Raw genomic sequence first — 24,514 nt, 5'->3', positions numbered from 1 at the left:
CGACGGGGAAAAAAAAGGAAATTCTTGAGAAAAATTCTAAAACCGATAAAAATCGGTTAAAAAGAATAAAGATTTATAAGTAATCAGGATCTTTTGAAATACAATGAAACCGAGAAAGTGAAACAGGAAAAAGAAGGGCCGATTTCTTCGACCCGCTCATGACAACGTACGATGACAGGCTGAAAAAACAAGTCTTCAACCGCACGTACAATAAAAAGAACGGATATCATCGGACCTAAGCGGCTCAAAAAGACCAAAAATAAATGATAATGTATACGAAGAATTAGTACAAAACAGAACCGAGTTCAGGATACTAATAACAAATTTCAGGTGTTTCCAAGAGGAGGAGAAAAAAGAAACTGACGTCTGTGAGAAGAGAGAAGGCAAAAACAAAACGAAAGAACCGATTATCGGAAGACCAGAAAAGATATCGCGCAGAAGAAAAAGAAATTACTATAAAACGTCGCTTCACGAAGTCCTCAGTCGGTCATTTCATACAGAACTAGACGGCAAAAAGTTATCATCGACTGAGCTTACTAAACGAAATAAGTTAGAAAAGTTTACGTATAGTAATCGTCAAAAAATGGGGTTTAAGACATAAATTAAATAAAAACAAAAATAACTATATCGTTTTATTTGTCAAATTCTTCATCTCAAATAGCGTTATTACTTAATCGATAAATTTCAATTTGCTCGCCCTTCGTCACTCGGCAAATATCCAATCGATATTTAGTACATAATAAAACCCGTTCGTAACGTAATATAATCGTCCTCTGTTGCGGTTGTAATTTCCTTTAAGCGATTCAAGTCTTGTAATTTTTGCGAGTAAACGATGTTTTTAATGTATTTCGGCAAAAAGAAAACCATAACAGGGGATCTGTTTAGAGTTCTTGGGGGCAAGGTTAATAGGGCCTTCTCGGCCTATTCTTTCTGCGTATTTTTCATTCGAAGCCTGACTAACAAAGGGGTACTACCGTTTGAAGGGCGGGTTATGTCGGAAATAAATTCGATATACGTTTGCGACATATTCGAGATCGAGAAAATCGGAAGTAATTTATTACATCGAGATAAATATTTCATTAATAATCTTTTTAGCGAAGAAAAAATCTAACACAGTCCCGTCAGCCGCGTTTCGGGAAAGTCCTACGACTGTGAATTGTTTCCGATACACGGCTTACACGCATAACCTAATTTAAAATACTTATCGTTTTATTTAAACCTAATATTTTTTCGTTTATTTAATTCGACGATTCTAACTAAAGCGCGCCGCATACCGTATTAATTCGTGCGGACGTGGCGGTACTAACGGCGACGGTCGGCACTAACTAAACCGATGTAATTTCACAAGTTACATAGAACTAATCTCGCTCGTTCGGTCGGCAGACCGGTGTAGCCGCGAGGCTTAACGCACCAGGTGCCGAGTCGACCGGGCGATCGAGTTCGAGCCCCGGCCAGACCGAGTTACTTTTTTACGCTTAAATATTATTCATTTATTTAATTCTACCGCTCACCTGCGACGTCACAACACGCAGTAGTTTTTTTGGGTGGGGGTACGATTTTGCAAAGTTTTTGCAAAATGCGCTTTTCGCAGTAAAAAATGCGCCTAAGAAAGATAAGACCTTAATTAGGCTAAATCTCGAGGTACTGAGGGTGACCTTGCTCTACAGCTTCACCCCCTCGAACTTTTAAGTTGAAAATTTAGCGGCATCAACGGCCCATATATAGAAGTAATCGGATCAAGTTTGGACAAAATCGGTCCGGTAGGTCTGGAAGTATAAGGCGATTAGGAGAAGGAGGAAAAGAAAGAGGCCGACACCGAACACACGTACGTTCATGCGAACGGAAAATTTCCAGATGTTAATCTGGAAATGTGGTTCCTTAGGTGTGAAAACATCAAGATCTGGTGAAAAGCACATACGCCTAAATCGGACCTATTACATTACTTTCTCTTCTGCAGCTACAGCTCTGTTAACGGGAAAATAAAAATCGATCATTTTAACGACGCCTTTAAATTATTTCTAAAATTTTTTTGACGAACTTGGTCTATCGCTAAGTTATATGGAGTTATAAATTTTGTACCGGATTTAACCTTCCAGGGATAAAGTGCTGCCGTAATCGATATAGTTTATTTTACTGAAACGCGTTCCTTTGATCGTTTAATTTGTTAAAATATAATCCAGTCGCTTAAGGATTGCAACAAATTATTTCGTGACGACTGTAGTTTTAGCACTTGAAAGATAAAAATGGAAAATATAAATTATTTTCATTCGACAACCCGAATGTAGAATACGAGTAATAAAAAAAAATAAATAATAAATAAAAAAAATAAAAAATGTATTATGAAATATAATACTATTTATATATATTATATACTAGCAGACCCAGCGATGCTTCGCTATTACTAGATTTGAGAATACGTTAGATTTAATAAACACGATTAAAAGTACGATAAAAAACATTAACAAAATGAACATAACGGAACTTCATAAAATTTAACTTTTCCCTTTCACCCTTTTCCCTCTTCCCTCTTCCCTTTCCTACTTTTCCTTTTTCCCCTTTCCCCATTTCCTTTTCCCGTTTTCATTTAATCATTTCCTTCCCTTTCCCCGTTTCCCTAATTTCCCGTTTTCCTTCCCCTTCCGGAAACATTGAAACGGAATCGTAAAATATTTAGTATAGGGTTTGTTGCTTTTACGTCCAACAGATAGCGCTGTTTTTAAAAAAGCACGTTTTTACCTGCTCACAGGTGTGACATCTTAGGTATATAAAAACACGCGCGTATTCAAATACAACGTTGTGTCAAAATTTCAATACGATCGACGAAGAACTTTCTGAATTGAAGATTTTGAACAAACGAACGTTTACATTTTTATTTATACAGATATTATTATATATACTATTTACTAATTATCTCCCGATAATAATTATTTAGCGATGGAAATCGCCATCTTGTTTTAAATTTTAAACGACAAATTGTTTTTCAATTTAAATCGTGTTTCGGTTTATTTAACGTCGTATCTTATCAGACGATATTGCACTTTATTACATCGACTTATCGTTTTTAAAGTTTAAAGGTAATTAAATGAAAAAATTCACGTAAATATTATGCGAGAATTAAAATACCCTTTCTTATGAATTTAAAATTTTAAATAAACGATGTTTTTAATTTAACATCGATTTTAATAATTAAAATCTGGAATAAACGCTACGGTTTTTAAAGAAACAATATTCTTCAATTTAATCGCGTTTTTGTTTTGACATGTAATCGTAAAAAAAATGCAGTTTAATTAAATAAATTTTAGATTAATTTTATTTCCGACCGAAAAAAAAAGAATATTAAACAATTTACGTGGCGACTGACCAGTATTTTTGACGGCTGCCAGTTTTTAAACGACCGTACATTACGTACGAGGCAAACGGTAGGAGAATGTTTAACCGATTTGTAGATCGATCCCGCATTTATGTCTTATCGGTTTTGCTGTATATGTTGTAAAAAATATTCTCCCAGAAACACAAGTTTGCGGTAGGTTATTTAAAGGATATTTTATTTTAGAATTGAAATCAGTTTGGGCTTTATTAGATACAATCGTACAAAACTCGGTTCAATATTTATTCTTAAACAATAACAATACGTAATCTGATTTACAAACTCAAATAAAAGTAATCGTATTTAAATCCAGGTAGAACTTTTTTCAACCCCCCCCCCCTTAATACAAAATAATTTAATCAAGTATGTGTAATCTTTTCACGGATAATAAAATAATAATGTTGTAATTCGGTGTTTCGACCATTTTATTTTTTATCCCCTACTTAGAACCAGTGAAATCTAACTCCGCCTTCCGGCGTGCCGAAAGAGATTTCTTTTGTTGTCACGGTTATAAAACTTTTTCTGGGAACGGATTTTGCTGGAATTTTAAACGTATCTTAAGCGCATATTCTTCTGGCGTGAAAATAAATATAAAAACAAAATTTCATTTGTAAATAATAAAAATTCACAAAAATTTTAATTCCTGTTTTGTTAGTAAACCAAACCTTCAGTCTCCATTTTTACTCGACAGGTAGCAGCATCGAACCGACTGATTACAGTATTTTTATCTAGATTTGTTATTTTATTAATTATTGTTATTTTATTAAAACAAAATTCACATCGTCGAATGAATATGACAGTTTAATAAATATATTTTCATTTTAATTGTTATTTAATATAGCGGCATAATAATTCCGTAACGATACACATTACTATGCATATATGCACAACGATGCGTACTAAATCGTGGATATGGGTGTTCTTTGGTGGTTGGGTTTTAATTTATCGCACATCAAAGAAATCGTCGACCTGAGAACGTACAAGACTACATAACTTACACTCATACATATCATCCTCTGAAGTAATACCTGACGATGATACCCCGGAGGTTAAACAGGGAAAAAACCACGCACCTATCCAGAGGCTCCAGGTTTGAATCCCGGTCAGGCATGGCATTTTCACACGTTACTTATCATTCATATCATCCTCTGATATGTATAATAATACCTAACGAACGGTGGTCCCGGAGGTAAAAACGAAAAACTGTGCACCTATTTTATTTTCTATACTGCGAGTAGGCTTTGATATTATTAAGAAAAAATCATATCTTTTCACCGACGGTTTCAATCAACAGATAATCAATTTGCTTTAGTCGGGTTAAAACTAATAAAGATTTCACTAATATATTTTTTTCCTAAATTTAATTTTTTTTAGAATTTAAACAAAAATTGATTTTTCTAGATAATGCGTGTATTTGTATTTATTTTAATATTAATATGTAGATATATTTATCTTAATGGTGTATTTTTAGACTGGAATAAAATGTTCAGCGTTTTAAAAAATTTAGAATTTAAGTATAGAAATAGAAGAATCGCTAACATTTACAAAAACCAAACTGAAATAATCGAATAGCGTAAGAATGAAGCTGTAATAAAAAATGGAGTCGGACAAGGATGTTCCCTATCCCCGTTACTTTTTAATCTTTACACAGAACTAGCAGTTAATGATATTAAAGAAAAATTTAGATTCCGACTAGCAGTGCAAGTTGAAAAGAAAAAAGATGCTACGATTTGCTGACGATATAGTAATTCTAGCCGAGAGTAAAAGAAATTTAGAAGAAACAACGAATGGCACGGATGAAGTCCTACGCTAGGAAAAGAAAAGATTATGGAGGTAGAAGAATTCTATTATTTGGGTAGTAGAATTACTAAAGATGGAGAAGCAGGGGCGATATAAAATGCCGTATAGCACAGGCAAATCGAACTTTCAGTCAGAAATATAATTTGCTTACATCAAAAATTAATTTAAACGCCAGGAAAACATTTTTGAAAGTGTAAGTTTGGATCGTAGCTTTATATGGAAGTGAAACTTGGACGATCATCGGAGTACCCGATAAGAAAAGATTAGACGCTTTTGAAATGCGGTGCTATAGGAGAATGTTAAAAATCAGACGGGTGGATAAACTGACAAATGAAGAGGTGTTGCGGTAAATCGATTAAGAAAGAAGCGTTTGGAAAAATATAGTTAAAATGAGAGATAGACTTATAGGCCACATATTAAGGCATCCTGCAATAGTCGCTTTAATATCGGAGGGACTGGTAAATGTGAAAAATTGTGCTGGTAGGCAACGTTTGGAATGCCTAAAACAAATTGTTAGGGATGTAGGATGTAGGGGGTATACCGAAACGAAACGAATGGTACTACATGAAGCAGGTTGGAGAGCTGCTTCAAACCGGTCAAATGACTGAAGACCAAAAAGAAAAGTGGTATTTCACGTGTTAATATTTTAAATACGAATAATTAATACTGTAGACTTTAAATCGCATCTATTTTTTTATTTTATAATCGTTGTATTTATTTATGCTGTGCCGATAAAGGTTTTACCGATGTTTCCTTTGATCTATCCAGGCTAAACGGCTTAGGATCTAGCCTAGGCTATCTAGCCTGAAGACAGATCCTAGGATAGATACCTTAGCCTATGAATCGGCAGTACTGTGCCGGCCCCGTTTTTAATCGGTCGAGTAGCATAACTGTCCTGTTTCTGATGCGATCTATTTAACGCATTATTATGTCCCGATTAAAATAAAAGATTTATTTACTCGTAAATGTTAAAACGATAAACGTGTTTATCGTCTTAAAAAGATTAAATATTTAAATTCGATCGACCCCGAAGGGTTATTTTTTAAAACGTTTTTCGTTTGGAAATGAATTAAATTTTATGTTCAAGGCAAATTTCAAAGAGCTCTAATAAGATCATCGTTAAAATTTTTAAACTGCTGTACCTTTTTTCCTAATAACTTAATCTCTAGAACTTACCGTATTTAAAAATTAAAAGGAATATTTAACTATTTAAAAAGATTACACTCGCTTGTTATTCATAATAATAAAAAATAAAAATATATTATTAATTTTAAGTGTGTTTTTGGAAGTTTTTAATAATCTTTGTGTATTAATTAACGCATTTTAAAAAGACAGCAGATGAACCGTCGTAGAATATATCAACCGAAACCATCAGGAAGTGTATAATTGGACACACGCACACGCATTTAAAGTTGATAAATATGTAGCCTAAATAGTCGATAGGAATTTTTTTTAACGTATTATTTTACTTATTATTTAGTCTCGTATTTTATAAATGAAAATAAAATAAAAAAATCCATTATAAACACGTGTTCGGAATACGCTAAACATGAGTTCTCGAAAACGCTTCGTTTTCGAGTTATTTGTTACGAAAACTTTTATCCTAATACTACTCTAAGGATTAAATGAAGCCATTGGAAATAAAATTAAGGGGTAAATCGGACGGGTTTTGATTTAAAAAATTTAATAAAATAAAATTCGAACTCTATCTCTCTTAATTATTGTTAAACACGAAAAATTGATGTCGCAAAAAATAATTTTTGAGTTTTTATTACCGATAGATAAAAAAATTTTGCAAAAAAGTTTGTAGAGAATTTTATTCTTTGAAAATCTATGCGACAATACTGATCGATTAAAAAAAAGTTTAAGAAATTTTACTTTTGTAAAAAAAAAACGAAACGACCGGAATGTGGCTGAAAAATGTATATTACTAAGACAATTGTGTGTGTGCGGAGGGGGGGTTGTAGGTGTGTGTAGGGAGGTCAATATGGTGGTATGTGGATGGTGGGGGATGTGAGAGAGCGTAACGCTAATACGAAATCGAGCGAAATAAATGTTATACTCTTACAGAGTACCAAATATTACCTGATGACACCGATTGACACTACACCAAACTTGATAGTATTTAAAACATTCGAGGATTAACGTCAAATACGAGTATTATTATTATTATTATTATTATTATTATTATTATTATTATTATTATTATTATTATTGTAATTACCTTAAATTAGCATATTTAGCGAACTTTTATGGGTTTTGATTGCAGCCGTCTTTATTAGATTGTCAAAAGTTAAAAAAAAAAAATATTCTTCAAGAATGAGAAATAACCTTTATTATTATTAAAAATATGTTGAAAAAACTGAAACTAATAAAGGTGGGGTTTCCGGACCCACGTTTGTATGCACTTTTTTTATTATCGCTTATAGAACATGTCCTGAAATTCTTTTTTTTTGTTCATATATACATATATATATTAGCATCCTCTTCGCCCACGCTATATAGTAACTTGCGTTTCCTGTCGCGGTCAGGGGATATTTAGCCGGTCATTTTCCCTTCGTTGCCCTTCCCGTCTAGCCAGAGGGCTCTGTCCCTTGGACCCCCCTGTGTTCATTAAACTCGTGCTTGTGGGGATAACGAAGAAAAATAAAAATTAAATTCTATTCGATTTATAAAAGAATCAGTGTACTGTAATTTTTTCAGAGCGACAATTTACCGGTACAGGACCCGAAACTTTGAACGATCTAAAAATGTGGGGTTCAAAACGGTCGACTTCCGTCTTAAAAATATTAGTTATAACCGGTTGCCCGTACGGATAAAAATGTATTTTGCCCGGTTATTAGCGCTACCCGTTAACAGCGCTAGGAGGTGAGAGTTGTTCATTTTTTCTAGTTTTTTAATGACTTTTTACCGAAGTAACCGGAGGTAGGTGCAGTCAGTCGCGTCGCACATAAAGAAAGTAACATAGGCTTTGTCGATTCAACCGCCGCGCCGTACTCTCTTGTACCCCTTAAAAAACCGAAACGGTTTTAAGATATTTATCTGAAGAGTATTTGTACACCACAGTCTACCGGATATCTCGTGTAGTATAGTCGGAAATCGAGAAAATTTTTAATCGTTTTTCAAATTATTTTACCTCTCTTCGCCCGTTTCAAGGTCGAATTTCGAAAAATCCAGAAACCGGTTTTTAGATATTTACTTGAAAATTAAAGACGCCAAATATCAAGTTGATATCTTCATTTTTTACCGAGAAATTAAAAAAAAATTGTAAATTTCATTTTTACTCCGTTTTAACTCTTTAAACTCGGAATTTCCAAAAGTCCTTTCTTAGTGCTCAGTTACACCGTAAGAAGAACGTGTGTACATCACACGTGTCTTCATCGATTTATCTTCAGTAGCCTTTCCTCGGCGTAGATGAATCGGTCAGTCGTGACAAGTTGCTTTATAGGTACAGATATTCATAGAGAAGCGTCCAAGGAGATGTTGGTTAATCTTAACGGGGCTGAATCAGGACATCAAAATAAAATAAAATTCACGTAAACAAACGACCGATCTCGATTCTTTTTCACTTCGTTAACCGCTTTGTATTTTTCAAACAAAAATTCATATCTTAACGGATCGAGATATTTTAAGAAATTTAGTCCGTTAAAATGAGACCCGAGTAATAAGTCGTACTAATAAAAGGGTAGTGGAATCGACAGTAGCCTACGGATCGTAGGATATCCGTAGATTAGCCGGAATAGAGAACGGATGATCTGAAGGTAAATCGTGTAAAACGTACCGATAAATTTTAAAATTAATGCATGTTACGAGTAAAACTATAAAAAAAAAACAGGCCGTGAATCGAGAAACTCGGCGGTTCATCGAGTGGAAATGCTAGAAGGGCGGGGGTGACAAAGCGACCGAAAAAGATTTTGGGCTAGATTTCCGGAAAACCACCGGAGAAGAGGTCGTCCCAGAAAGACTTAACCGGAGGATGCGATGGAGATAATGCACGATGATAAATGACTGGCGTCCGGGATGCGGTGAAAGAACCCGTAGCACCGATGCTAAAAGTTAGTCGTTTCGATCTATTTTTGTAATTATTATCTTATTTCTATTCGTTTCTGCCGAACTATTTTAGTAATCGTGTTTTTTATACTACTAATTAGGACCGGAAATGAGGGACATATTTTACATAAAAGGCGGTAGAGTTTGTGATATATTATTAAGAGATAATATAGTAACCGAGGTCGTAATTTTTTATCTGTAATTTAAATAACGATAATTATTTTCTAATTATAATATTTGAAGTTAAAAACTCTCAGAATGTTCACGCATAGCGTAGTCAGTTTATACTATTACACAGTGTTGCGTAATCTTTATTTTTATAATACGTACGCTTGGTTTGAAAAAACACTTAATTTTTTGTCGCTGTATTATTATTGTAGACGGTTTTTATATAATTTATTTTCTATACCTTTTATTTACGATATATTTGTAGAGTTTTTTAAAACGTCCTTCTGAAAGACAATACACCGACAAGAATAGGTCACTCAACCGATCACCCCGTAAAAATAGATTTTATTTAATCGTATATGAACTGTTATGATATCGCTACGGGTTATGACAAATACTGAACGATAATTATTTATCAAATTTTCGTTTAAATTAAAGAATTTAGTTTGTAATACATATTAGCTATATCTATTGAACTTTAAGCGAGGTTTGTTGTTTATTCGAATAACTATTAAATTAATCGAACTGAACCTTCGTTGTTACTTTTCTTCTAGTAGTAATAATTTTAAGATTAATCTGGTGAGTATCGAGGATATGAAATAGAGTCGGTTTAAATTTCAACGTCACAAGAGCCTCGCCGGTTGTACGCGATGTGTGTGGCAGAGGATTGCGTGCATATAATGCATGTGCAGGGGACTGCATAATTATCGGCTCCGTGGATTGTCGAACACGACACACACACACACACACACACACACACACACACACACACACACACGTCTCCTTAACGTATCTACATATCACGCACAATTTACGGTCGATCCGACTCGTAGCCGTTGTAAAATAGCGCACAGCGTTAACTTTTCTTCGCTAAAAATCCAGTCGCTGTACGTTGTTTTAGACGCGTTGATTTACCAGGAGGTACTGATAAGAGGACGTAGGTCGGTCAAGGAGTTTGTTTTAAGCCAGCGGGGTGGTCTAGCGGTGAATGCGTCTTCCCAAATCAGCCGATTTGGAAGTCGAGAGTTCCGGCGTTCAAGTCCTAGTAAAGGCGTTTATTTTTATACGGATTTGAATACTAGATCGTTGATACCGGTGTTCTTTGGCGGTCGGGTTTCAATTAATCACAGATCTCAGGAACGGTCGAACTGAGACCGTACAAGACGCCACTTCATTTACGCTCGTACAGGGTGATAATCCTCATTCATCCTCTGAAGTAATACCTGAACGGTAATTTCCGGAGGCTAAACAGGAAAAAGAAACAAGATCAACGAGTCTTGGAACGTTAGCGATAGGGTAATGAATCTACAAGACGGCAGCTCCTGTCGCTTTGTGCGACATTTTGTTCTCTCGTTACGTTCCAGTGTGCATTAAATTTCAGCCGCCCCTCGTATACATAAAATAAAAAAAATGTCGTTAAGCAGCACCATAATGCATCTTCAGTTTGAAATTAGATAAAATAAACGGAATAAAAAAGAAAACTCTTCGGACCCCGATAACGATACAAATCCGGAAGTAATAAAGATCATTGCAAATAAAATACAATGAAACAGAAAATATCGGATTTCGTCAGGAAAAGAAGGAGCGAACTCCTTGGCCGTCTTATGAGAATTAATGAAACAGGGTCGCAAAAAAATCTTTTCGATCACATTTGTATCAGAAAAAATGGAAATCGATGGATTTCAGCGCTTCAGAAGGAAGCGAAGAAATGGAAATTAAAACATGAAAATATTTTAAAAAATAGAAGACGAAAAAGAACCTGAAAAAGATATGCGATAACGTTCGCTCAGAAGATAGAAGGAGAAAACGAAACGAAAGAATTTCAAAAAATAATGAAACGTCAGGAAAGAAAACGCCCAGAATAAAAATAAATGGATCCAAAACGTCGTTTTACGAGGTCCTAACTCAGAAAAAAAACTAACAAGTAAATAATCAATATTTAAAAATAATATTAAATTTTCGTTAAAATATTAAATTTTTAGTTACGATTTCAGGATAAAATAAAAAAGCCGACAAACGGTTTGCTTGAATTTCCCATCTTTACCCTAAACAGATTTTATTTCAAATACCCGACAAGAGGATGAAGAAGAAGACCAAGACAATCCGGAATACGGTACTGGGGCGCATCGACCCCTGGAAGTGATGTTTTTAATCGTTTTCGGAAAATCGCATAAGACCCGTTGCGTAAGGAACCGCTTAAAGTAGGTAAATTAAATTTTTACGGCGTGTTTGTGCAGGTAAGATACAGCCATCGAGTTTTTTTTTAAGACCTAACGATGTACGTTTTCTAAGATACATAACGTTCTGCGCAAACAATAGCAAAATCGAATAAAAATTTCAAGCGAAACAACTTTTGTATTAAAAGTATGAAAAACCTCAGCGGCTAAAAGAAAGACCTTAAATCTTCGTACCGAATTCGCATTGTGTCCCGAGATAACGCGCGTTAAAGTTAGAAAAAATAAAATTATCGAGAATTAAGGTACCGGGTGCCTACGTACGAGTGTGTTACCGCTGTCGTCTATCGTTATCATTTGTAAACCGTTCGCGCTTCAGCCCGCTATACTTCTCTTCTTTGCAGATCTGTTTTTCTAAAACGCCTGATTCGATCTATAACGGAAGCCGGTCGGTTCTCGATTCTTTCAAGAAACGCGTCAGATATTCGCGGAAAAATTTCCGAATTTACACGATTCGGTTAAAAAGCGGGACCGGGAAGAATTTTTCCCGGTCCGAAAAACATCTATACATAATATAATACAAGCGCTCTTACCGTAAGATTCTTCGCTATTTAAATTTGAAACCTTATCGCGTAAAAACCGTTCGACGACTTCAGAAAACCATCGAACCGAAACGTTTTAATTATTGCGACCCGCTTCTCAAAAACATCGGACAAATAGATCCGACGATGTATTTCACGTCGTACGATGAACGGTTTCGTTTTATCCGGACATGTTAATTCCCGTAACACCTCGTATCGGATGAAATAAACTCCTCAGCGGGCGTTTTAGCGTCCGATTCGCTTCGATCCGTGTACGGTTGCTCTTTCAGAAAATCGCATAGCGAGACCGATATTTTTTCATCGGACTGTCAGTATAGAAAACTTTTCGAAGAATTCTACGTTCGGTTAAAAAATCGTGAAAAAGAGCTCTTCCGACGATACGAAACAACGCGTCGCTCGTCAAACGATTCGCGGGACTTTTACAGAATAACGAATCGTTTACAGAGGATGACGGTTTTCGCGTTCTCAAAATTCGTCCGGTTGCGATTTTTTCCTACGGGGCTATTCGAAGGATGGAGATTACGAATCGAAGGCGAACGTTCGACGAGAAATCGACGGCGTTAACGACATAAAGACTCGACCCTCTTGAGATGCGGTCGTTCGGATGAATGTTACGAATAGCCTGGATAAATAGGTTCACGAACGAAGAGGTCTTTGGTAAATCGTCAAGAAAAATAACTTAATAAGGGCGTAAAAGCATTCGTTTTTAAAAACTCTTTCGATCCGGCGATGAGAAGACAACGTTATAGACTTTATCGCTAAAAGTGAAATGCAGGACGACAAAGGATATCGCGTTTGCTGCGTATACTAAAAAACGATTTAATTGTAGATCGAATAAGTTATTTTGAATAAAATTTATAAAAAAGCCTTCGTTCGAGGACGCGGACGTTACTACATTGTCGGGGATTATTGCGATATAAGTATTATTTTTAATACGGACTATATAATTTTTATTTTACGCTTATAAGATATGTTTACGAATAGATTTACACTAAAAGGGTATCAGACCGTTGAAAAAAAACAAAATTATTCTCATTGTAGATTTTAATACTACGTAAATGTTATTTTATCGGTTTATGAAAGAACACTATCGATTCAGAAATATATATATATTTATATTATATATACAAAAATGTTAATAAGATTATATTTTACCGTTCATCCGAGACGAACAAAAGTTCAAACAGATACCGCTTTTTATGAATATATATTTCTGATACCGGTAAAATCTTTTTTTACTGCCTTTTAACCGTGATATGATATGCTGCGTCTCATTTTGTTGCATCGTTGGCTATATATCGTATGATATAACAATAAAAAAAATATATATATACATTTGGTTAGCGACTTTTTATTATTCGTACCAGTCATTTTCTATTTTTTCACGCTAAAACTTTCATTATGATCCGTCGATAACAAACAGATGCTGTGTTATAAAGCTGTGAATCCCGCCTACGCCACAGGCGTCTTCTATGTTGTGACGTCACAGGCGAGCGGTAGAATTAAATAAACGAATAATATTTAAAGCGCAAAAAAATAACTCGGTCCGGCCCGATCTCGAACTCGATTTTCCGCTCGACTCGGTACCTGATGCGTTAAGCCTCGCGACTACATTGTCTGTCGACCGTACAAGCCAAATTTTTTCTACGTAAGTCGTGAAATTTTATTAGTTTGATTAATGCCGACTGTCGCCGATAGTACCGCCACACCCGTACGAATTAAATACGCGCTTTACTTAGAATCGTCGAATTAAATAAACGAAAAATTATATTTAAATAAAACGATAAATATTTTAAATAAAATTGTGCGTGTAAACCGTGCATAGAAACCACCTGCAGTTGTCTATAGAATAGCATACCTACCCCCGTTCCACACTTGATCTAATTTGCTGTGTATCGATCATAAATCAAATAAGTTTTAAGTAACACGAAGGAGAGAATTAATCGGATCGATTAAGGAATTATTTGTATATTCATTACTTAAATTTAAACGAAGACGGGATCGTAATTTACAAAATAACGTTTTGATTACCGTAAATGAATTTTTTTTAAAGAAGAATAAATTTATAAAAACCTGGTAAATTGTGTTTTAGTTAACAAAAATTTATTAGAGAAAATATTACGGGATCGTAAATTTTCTTCATATTCGTAGATAAAAGAGCAACGAAATGTTTTTAAAAAATAACGTAGAATTTAATATTAAAAACGGCGATTTATATCTTTACTAATTCATACGACTTATACGGGTTGTCTAAAAAGTATTGAGCCTTTGAAGGCCAATATTGAGGTTACGTTTATCGTTATTGGAAAATAACATGAGACCACATATGCGCCGTTTTTTCTGCCGATACCGTAATGCCGTCGCTATATAATTTCTGCGGTTTCCGGTCAAAATGTTATGACACTTGGTTTTCACAGGACTCTTTTAAAACTAATTTAACACCGTTCAGGGAGTTCTACGGAGACCGAAACAAAGATAGCCTGACGGTGCCGGGTTCGGGCTACACGGTGTACGCGTTAAAACCTCCCGGTCAAGTTCTCTCGAAGATGTATGCGGTCAGCGCGCGTGCGGCACGCTTCTGACGACCGGTTCTGGTCGTTTTTTTTTAACCGCTAAGTACAATCGCCGTAATCGTCGAGAGTACAGGTCTGAGTCTATCGTTCTGCCAAGCGGCAGCAGCTTGTGACGCACGTTGCCCTTCCGATCTCACCAAACGCATAGCGTAACATTCCTCGGCGTCGGTGTGGGCTCTGCCGCAGACCGTGGAAGTTTTCCTCTTTTCGACCGCAATCTTCTTCGCGTTGTTGTCTTAAATTATTAACTACGACACTCGCGATCAACCGCTTCAAAACAGTCGATTTCATTACGATTCGGTAGAGATTCGCAGAAGATAGAAAGTCGATAGAATCCATTTTTTGGAGTCAAAACGTGCGGCACCCGAACGTCGAGCTTCTTTTTGTAACCGGCTTTCTCCAAACGGTTTCACGCTGTTTGGTAATGGATGTTTAGATCATGACAGCTTACGTGTCGGTCTTCTTCGACTTTCGCCGGAATACGCTAACGCTTTCTCTTGCGCAAAGCGGGTTCAATACTTCTTAGACTACCTACTGTTATATATTATTAAAATGAGTTTTAACCGGTTTATTTTACGAGCCCGATCTTATGAAACTCTTATTATAGTTTCTCTTGACCGTTCCAGGAAAATAGTCAGGGGAATCGATTTTTTTTGCCCGTCGAGTAATATTTAACTATTTATTAACGGGTAATGCAGTAATAGGCGTTCGGACACCCCAAAAAGTCGGTTAGAAACGTGAACGTCAGCATCGTTCTAATCGCTAATTTCCATCTTACTTTGTTTTCGAGGGTGCTAAATCTTAATACGAAGTTTATTTTCATCTAAAACGGGGAAACGTGTTAAAATTAATATTTTAGCCGAAAATGAAAAAAAAATGTTTTCACGATTTTTTGCGATTAACTCGCCGTATCTCAGCCGGGTATTAATATTTCTTAACGAAGTTTTTACCGTACTATGTTTAAATGATTCTTCGAAAAACTAGACCGGAGCGATTTTTTCCAAAGCATTTTTCGGCTAAGTTACGGTTTTGGAAAAGCTTAGGTGCGTTTTCACGAGTTAGCACGTTCAATCCTCTAAAAACACAGAACTCACACGTTCTGCGATGCGTGACACGTCCTTCAGTTCTGCGATGCGTGATAAACGACTCGATAGCCTGCGAGAAAACTTGCCGAGGCGCGCACGATTTTCAGCGAGGGACTATAATTTAATAAATGCACCCGCCGATCGGTTGAAGTTCAAAAATTAAAAACTCGATTTCGATAGATGTTCTAAAAGTCAAAACAAACTTTAAATAATAATTTATCGATACCGAAGCGCGTCTATTTTTTAAAAAAATGCAAATATGAGAGCGGCTGCTTCTTCGATTCAAAAAATTTTCAACCGTATCGGTTATATTTAGATATAATAACGTATATATTGTTATTAAATAGTCTGATTAGCGATGAAAATACATAAAAATACATCTTAAAACAAAGTATTCGGTAAGGTATTTTTTTTGTAACAGTCGGCACGCTTTCGCAAATAGCTGCCTGAGAGCAGCTCGCGCGCGCTCGAGCGTCCGCCACCCGTGCTAGTTCGATGTATTTCCATAACTTTTTTCTACGACATATTAAGAGGTGTAGCTTTGTGAAAAATTTCACGTCTTAACTTTTAATACTGTACGGGTTAAAAGTGAAAATTTGAAAACTTGGTCGGTCAAATTTTGCGGCTGAACGTGCTAACTAGTGAAAATGCTCCTATAATTTTCAAAAAATCGTAACTCAACCGGAAAATGCTTCGGAAAATTCGATGCGGTTTTGATTTCTAAGAATCGCTTGACGATCATACCGTTAAAATTTCGTTAAGAAATATTAATATCCGGCTGAGATACGGCGAGTTAAACACAAAAAATCATGAAAATGTCTTTTTTTCATTTTCGGCTAAAATGTCGATTTGACAATGTTCCTCGTTCCCAGATCAAAATAAACTTCATATTCAGATTTAAATATATCGATTTATTAATAATTTTTAATCTCTGATCGTAAAAAAAAATTAACGTTAAATAACAATTCAATAACAACAATACCGAAAAAATCACAAGTTATTAGCGAAATAAAATCGTATGTACTATTCATTTTAATTCAAAAATTTTTACTATCGGAGGTTAATAAATATTAATAAATCAATATATTTAAATAAAAAAAAAATTAAAAAATTTACGCATATGAAGTCGGATTTGAACCGTTGCGGATCCGACACGTTTTACTTACACCGCATATCTGCACACATCACCAGAACTATCGGACCGATTTTGACCAAAGTCGGTCAGAATAATTTTGTATTCGGGGCATCGATGTCGTTAAATTTTCAGCTTAAAAGGTCTACGGGTGAGGCTATAAAGCAAGGTCACCCTCAGCATCTCGATATTTCACCTAATTAAGGTCGTATTTTTCTTAGGCGAATTCGTTAACGATTAAAAACTAACGATATTTGCAGAAAGAGATCTTTGCAAAATCGCACTGCCGCCCCTTGTTGTCGTCTGCTACGGTAGAATTAAAAAAATTAATAATATTTTAGCGTTTAGCGTTTAAAACTCGGTCTGGCCGGTCGACTCGGTACCCGTGCGTTAAGCCTCGCGGCTACACCGGTCTGCCGACCGTACAAGCGAAACCTTTTCTACGTAAGTCGTGAAATTACATCGGTTTAGTTAGCGCCGACCGTCGCCGCTAGTACCGCCACACCCGCGCGAATTAAATACGGTGTGCGCGCGCGCTTTAGTTAGAATCATCAACGCTTTAGTTGGACGAAAAAATATTAATTAAATAAAACGATAAATATTTTTAATTAAACGGTGCGTGTAAGCCGTTCGTTAGAAACAAAGGACTTTGCCGGTCCTACAACTGTACAACTGTATTGTCGGTTTTCTTTTTATCGCGATTAATAAATATCGATTATTACAATTATTTTATTACGATTAATGTTATTATCCTGCGGTATTCTGCCTGTCGGCAGGTCCCTGTCACCACCGTTGTCTCCATCTCTTTCTGTCCCAGAAATAGATGGAAACGATTACGCGAATACAATTAATTATTACGATAAAAAATTTAGGCAAAATATTTTGTAGAACCGGTGTAGTCGACCTCTGAGTAGCGATTAAATCTTATCCTCTAATCTAATTAAACTGATTCGTGAATAAACAGGAAGGTTGTTACGAATTTAAAAATTCGTTCCGAATAATGTAATGCAAAGTACGTAAAACTAAAATAATAATAATAGTATTTATATAAATACGTACCTGTTCTTATCTGGAATTGTACCGTATTTAAGTTCAATTTGTTTATTCGGATATATGAGCGAAATTTCTTCTTTTTTATCACTATTATGATTGATTAATTTAATACTGCTTCGAAACGAACGCTTGAAGCTCATTATTTCAACTACCGGTTAAATTAGTCTTGAATTTAATAGAATGATTTTACTTTATTTTATAATTAATAAATTTGAGCTAAAAATTTAAATAAAAACAATATTAACGGAATTTAAATTAAAATAATTAAATAAAAATTATATAATTTAAATAAAAGATAGAATAAAGAATAATAAACTTTTCTCCCTATTTAGATAAATTAAATATTATTTACATCGCTAAGAAATAATAAAATATTTATTAAAATTATTGATTTTAATAATGTTTATTGAATGAACTTCTTAAACGCACTGAAGCCGTAACAAAAATTATACTTATGTTGTACACCCTACCCAACCCCCACCACACGCTGTTACTTTACAACCGATCTTGTATCTTCTAATCAAGACTGCTATCTCGTTGTAGTTCATATATATATATATATATATATATATATATATATATATATATAGAAAGATATATGTGTGTGTGTGTTTGTAACTATTTAAATTATTCTTATCTTCTGTTTGTAACCATTTTTTTATTATATTTTTTTATTGAGGATGTACAACAATTTTTTTTTCTAATCGACAAAGATAATTTAACGTTACGTGAAAACAAAATTATCGTTTAAATTTTATTCCGCACATTTCGAATAATATAGGTATAAATAACATTAGAAAATATTAATGAAAAAATTAAATATTTTTCCGATATCCGTGGCGGAACGGTAGCGTCTCGGTCTATCATCCGAGATCCCGGGTTCGAATCCGATGAGGCACGGTTTTTTCATACAAATGTCGTATTCGCACGGTTTACTACAAATTTCGTATTCCATTCGCAAGCGTTTCTGTAAGCTTCCGTGACGAATTAATTCATCAGTCAAAAAAAAATCTGACGACAGAGTCGCAGGACTTTCCCGTCACAAGGCTAAAGCCGCGTACCGGGAAAATCCTACTGCTGCGGGTTGTTTCTGATGCGCGCTTACACACGCGATTAAATTAAAATATTTATCGTTTTAATTAAATACAATATTTTTTTCGTTTATTTAATTCATCGATTCTAACTAAAACGCGCGCGTGCGCATACCGTATTTGATTTGCTCGGATGTAGCGGTACTACCGGGAACGGTCGGCACTAGCTAAACTGATGTAATTTCACGACTTACGTAAAACAAATTTCACTTGTACGGTCGGTAGACCGGTGTAGCCGCGAGGCTTAACGCACCAGGTACCAAGTCGACCGGGCGATCGAGTTACTACTGTTTTACACTTTAAATATTATTCATTTTTTTGCCGGCCTCCATGGCGCCAGCGGTAGAGTCTCGGCCTTTCATGCAGAGGTCCCGGGTTTGAATCCCGGTCAGGCATGGCATTATTACACGCGCTACAAATCATTCGTCTCATCTCTGAAGCAATAACTAACGGTGGACCCGGAGGTTAAACGAGAAAAAAATATTATTCGTTTATTTAATTCAACCGCTCACCTGCGACGTCACAACATAGCGGTCGACTACAACAGCTGACTGACTACGTCAGTGCTACCGACCTTTGAAATGTAACTAAACGAAATAAAATATATAATTAATAATTAAAGTGTAAAAAATAATTTGGTCTACAACCCTGTGGAATTTCAAATTTCCCGTCCAAGAGGACGAAGGAAAAGGGAGATTTTCCACAGGGAAATTCAGAGATGGCCGACTGCAACACTAGGGCTCTTTTTGATGACAGGGGGTACTATTGACGGGGTATGGCCACTTAGCCACTAGTTTAGAGCATTTTTGTGGGCGGGGGTGGGGTGTGATTTTGACATTCGCCAGCATGAGCTTAAGCATTACCGGTTAGCCCGCACGTCCAGCCTCTGGTGCGGTGGTCATTATTTCCACAATTAAGACGCTTTTTGGGTTCTTGGCAAGTCGCAATTTTGTGACCCCTACCGCCACAATTGAAGCATAATTCCAGCCGATCTAGACCGGTGCAGTCTTGTCTTCTACGCCCCGTGCCCCAGCATCGATAGAATCTTTCCTCCTCTCGGATGTAAGCTCTGCAATTTACCCATCCGATCCGTATCCTCTGTTCTACGAGCTTTCATGCTGCCCTGTATGACGTGATTACTGTAATGTTTTGGGTCTCACCGAAGCCCCGTCTCGTGGATGAGATTTTAACTTCCTCTCCGTCTCCTACTCTGTCTTTAATGGCGGCCATGATTCGGACTCAGATGTTTCCATCTCCACATCACGAATATGCCCGATGGTTCTTCTGCAAGCCCTGGTCTTGAAGTCCACCTGCAGATCGACTGCTTTATCTCGAGGAGCCGTTGCAAAGTCAACTGTCTTCTGAACTCCTTGGATCCTTACATGTAATTCCTCGTTCCTCCCTCTGCGAAGTGAGATGACGTCGCTTGCCTCGTCAATTTTTACTGCGGCCTTCATTGTACGCAGTAGGTCTGCGTAAGACTTCCCCGTCGCTTTCACTATGACAGTCCTGCTTTCTTCAGCAAGCGGAGTGACCTTTTTGATCAGGACTTGCCCTGGTCTAACCTGTCTTGTTGGTACTTCTGTATGTTGAATCGACACCTGGACCGGTTCTATTCGGTCCTTTAGGATGTATGAAAGAGCCTTCTTAATCGCAATTCTTATTGTGCTTGCTGGTAATGTGAATATAACTTCCGGTGACTGCTGTAGCACTCTTCTTATCGCCCCGAGAATAACACTCATTGAAGATTTCTCTGGTACTGTTGTGTCATAGTCTTATATTCTTGGATGTAACCAGTAACACCGGTAATCATCCGCTCCCGTAAATTCTTCACTATCTCGACACTAATTATGTTTAGATTTTCACTGGCGCTCGAAATGAACTATCTTCGAAAAAACCTTTATAACTTTTGTAATCCTCAACCGAAAATCTTGAAACTTGGTGTCCGCGTCCATTAACCGTTCAACCACAATATCCAGTGTCCGGATTCGTAAAATTCTACCAAAAAACCGATCAAAAAGAGTAAGAACGCAGAGCAACAAATGACAAATGTCTCCACAATGAAGTTTCCAATTTGACTAGGGATTCGGCACCTTGGACACCCGCAGAGCTTACGTCGGTCACCATTCCCGTCTACCCAGAGGGCTACGCCCCCTGTACCCCCAGACTGTTCCTTATCCTCATAATTGTGAGAATTATACTGATAAATAACAATTAAGGTATTCAGGCTTTATAGAAACCTGAAAAACAAACTAAATTACAAAAGACAGATTAATAGTAGCTACAGTAACTGGGGGTGTATGGGTTGCATGGAGGGACAGCACCTTTCATATGCATGACGACCACATCTCAAGATGGTCATGCAACACTGGTTCCCACATGCAGCCAACTCTCACTTTTGGTTCCAAGAAGGCTAAAAGATTGTAGCCTGCCATACCCTGGTAAACCATGTTGGTCCATGGACTAAACATAGTGAAGGTCTCCAGTGATTGCTATTTACTCACTGGTAAGGCAGCGTCTGTTCTCCAGGTTAGGAGTGGCTGCGAAAGGTGTCTGGTCCCTGTGTTAGGGGCGGCCTATTAATATGGTTAGGCTACCAAACACCTAGGTGGAAAGCAACAGGAAACTACCACCATATACTATTCCCCAGGAACACACATGATGGTCCTCAGTGTTAAAGAATCCAGAGTTAAAGCTTCCCCTCAATCGGTTCTCAGGGAGGGAGAAACATCGAAGTCACGTGTAGATAAAATTAGAATTGGAACTTGGAATGTTTTGACGTTACTTAGAGTAGGAAAGCTAGAGAATGTAAAAAGAGAAATGGAAAAGAATAGGTTGGATGTGCTGGGTTTGAGTGAGCTGAGATGGGAAGGAAGGGGGAAGTTACGGAGTGGAGGGTACAAAATCTTTTATTCAGGCAGAGAAAAGAGTGGTGAATATGGAGTGGGAATTTCGCTGAGCCCACAGATGAAAGACATTACAGAAAGAGTAAGATATGTAAATGAAAGAATATTATTGTTGAGATTGAAGGGCAAAGGAAAAGATCTAGTGATAATACAAGTGTATATGCCAACAACCCAACATCAAGATGGGGAGATTGAAGAATGCTATAATAAGATCAGAAACTGATAGATGGGGAAAAGAGAAGGGCTGCATTATAGTGATGGGAGATTGGAATGTGATGGTAGGGGAAGGATCAGAGGGAAATTTTGTGGGAGACTTTGGGTGAGATATAAGAATCGCAAGAGGGGCAAGATTGGTGGATTTCTGTAAGGAGAACTCTTTGTAATTGGTGATACACTATTCCAAGCCCACAAGAGATGCCGATACGCATGAACATTAAGAATAAATGGAGAGAGGTACCAGATAGATTACTTTATGATAGAAGACAGGTATAGAAATTGTTGAAAAAAATTAAAAGCGTATCCAGGAGCAGATGTAGATTCAGACCATAATCTTGTGGTGGGAGAGTTACAGATGAGGATGAAAAAGTGAACAAAGGAAAAAGAGTATAGAGGTTAAATAGGGAGGTACTGAAAGATGGAGAAAAAAGGGAAAAGCTGTGGAGGGATATATATGAAGGAGGATCTAATGAATTCTATCAACGATGCTGGGGGTGAAAAGCAGACTAAGAGGATAAAGAAAGAATGGGTTGCTGAGGTGATGCTGGATGAGAGAAGAAAGTGGAGGAATGTCAGAACAGAAGAAGGTAAGAAAATGTACAGAAACTAAATAATGAATTAAGAAGAGAGATTGAAAGGGCGCAGCAAACATGGTTGATGGAGAGGTGTGAAGATATTCAGAAATTGGAGAGGGTAGGGAAGTTTGAAGAGATGTATAGAGTAGTTATGAACTGGTATTTAAAAAGGGAAAAGGTAAAACTAGAATGGAAATAGCAACAGAAGATGGGGAGGTGATTGATGGGGAGAACAAGGTTCTATGGAAACAATATGTGGAAAGATTTTTCAAAGTAGATAAGAGACCAGAAATCCTAGGAATTGGAGATGAATCGGAAGTGTGTGAAGAGGAGAAAGGTTGTTACATTTTGGAGGGAGAGGTAGAAAAAGCCTTAAAGGAAATGAACAGGAAAGCATGTGGAGACGATGAAGTACCGGCTGAGCTATGGAAAGGTTTAGTGAAAAGGGGAATTAGGGATATGACAAGCCTGTGTAATTTTATATATGAGAGTGGTGATTGGCCGAAAGATTTTGTGACTACTATTATGGTCCCAATCAAAAAGAAGAGTAATACATTGAAATGTGAGGAATATAGCCTTATATTGCATGCAGCTAAGATACTGCTAAGACTGTTGAATGGGAGAATTTATGGAAGACTAGAGAGATCAATTGGGGAAGAGCAGTTTGGGTTTAGAATGGGAAGGGAACAAGGGATGCAATAGGGTTAAAAAGAGTGATCGGAAAAAGATATATTGAAAAGCAAAGAAATTTATAAGTGGTCTTCATAGATCTGGAGAAGGCATTTGATAGGGTGGAATGGGATAAATTGCTGAGAATCTTAAAGGAAAAAGGAGTCGCTTAGAGGGAAAGTAATTTAATAAGAAATCTGTACTTGTCACAGAAGGTAAAAATAAAGATTGGGAATGAGTTATTGGAGAAAAGCAGACTTGGGAGAGGGGTGCGGCAGGGATATTGCATGTCACCGACTTTGTTCAACTGTTACCTAGAATTGATAATTGAAAAGAGTCTAACTAAGGGTCTAAGAGTGTAAATATTGGAGGAAGGAGGATAGAGTGCGTTAGGTTTGCTGATGACATGGCAGTGTTGGCAGAAAGTGAGTACATGATGAATGAAATGCTGAGAAGAATAAATCAAACCTGCAAGGAATATGGGATGAAGATAAATACAAAGAAGACAAAGAGCATGATAATTAGCAAGTCAACCAAAAGGGCAACGATTTGGATTGGAGGAAATAAAGTTGAGCAAGTGGCATTCTTCAAGTACCTGGGATGTATCATTAAGGAAGATATGAAGTGCGATCAGGAAGTTAAAGTACGAATTGCTACAGCAAAGGAAGCATTCAGCAAAATGAGGAGTGCTATTAGCAAACTAGATCTGCTACTAAGGAAAAAACTTGCGAAATATTTTGTGTGGAGTGTGGCCCTCTATGGGGCAGAGACATGAACTATTAGGAAGGGAGAGGAGAGAAGATTGGAGGCCTTTGAAAAAGATAAGTGGGTTGGAGGAGGATGGAAAAGAACAGATGGACGGAGCGAATTCGGAATGAGGATGTGCTTCATAGAGTAGGAGAAGAGAGGGCGATTATTGAAATAATAAAAAGAAGAAAATGCAGTTGGTTGGGACTGGCTGAGACGTGACTGCCGTTGGTGACGGCATTGGAAGGATTTATAACGGGGAGGAAAGCAAGAGATCGGAGACGAATGAAAAAAGAAAGACAATAT

At 36.7% G+C, this 24,514-nt stretch overlaps 2 protein-coding genes across 2 annotated transcripts in view; one reads left to right on the top strand and one right to left on the bottom strand.

Moving 5' to 3' along the window:
• Positions 1 to 18,393, bottom strand: part of LOC142334079 (ATP-dependent translocase ABCB1-like) — a 97,935-nt gene extending 79,542 nt beyond the window's left edge. Inside the window, exon 1 of the mRNA XM_075381756.1 lies at positions 18,011 to 18,393. Within this exon, the coding sequence (XP_075237871.1) occupies positions 18,011 to 18,144 (134 nt within the window). The 5' untranslated portion in view covers positions 18,145 to 18,393. The remainder of the gene's footprint in view (positions 1 to 18,010) is intronic.
• Positions 18,394 to 22,981: 4,588 nt separating this feature from the next.
• On the top strand, positions 22,982 to 23,494 carry LOC142333606 (uncharacterized). The gene has a single exon (XM_075380927.1). It carries the CDS (start codon positions 22,982 to 22,984, stop codon positions 23,492 to 23,494), a length of 513 nt encoding a protein of 170 aa, XP_075237042.1.
• The last annotated feature ends 1,020 nt before the right edge of the window (positions 23,495 to 24,514 follow it).

Source organism: Lycorma delicatula, chromosome 13 (assembly GCF_047948215.1).
Source record: "Lycorma delicatula isolate Av1 chromosome 13, ASM4794821v1, whole genome shotgun sequence".
NCBI classification, from domain to species: domain Eukaryota; kingdom Metazoa; phylum Arthropoda; class Insecta; order Hemiptera; family Fulgoridae; genus Lycorma; species Lycorma delicatula.
The sequence above is the reverse complement of the archived record's forward strand: the minus strand, read 5'-3'. Positions and strand labels throughout refer to the sequence as shown.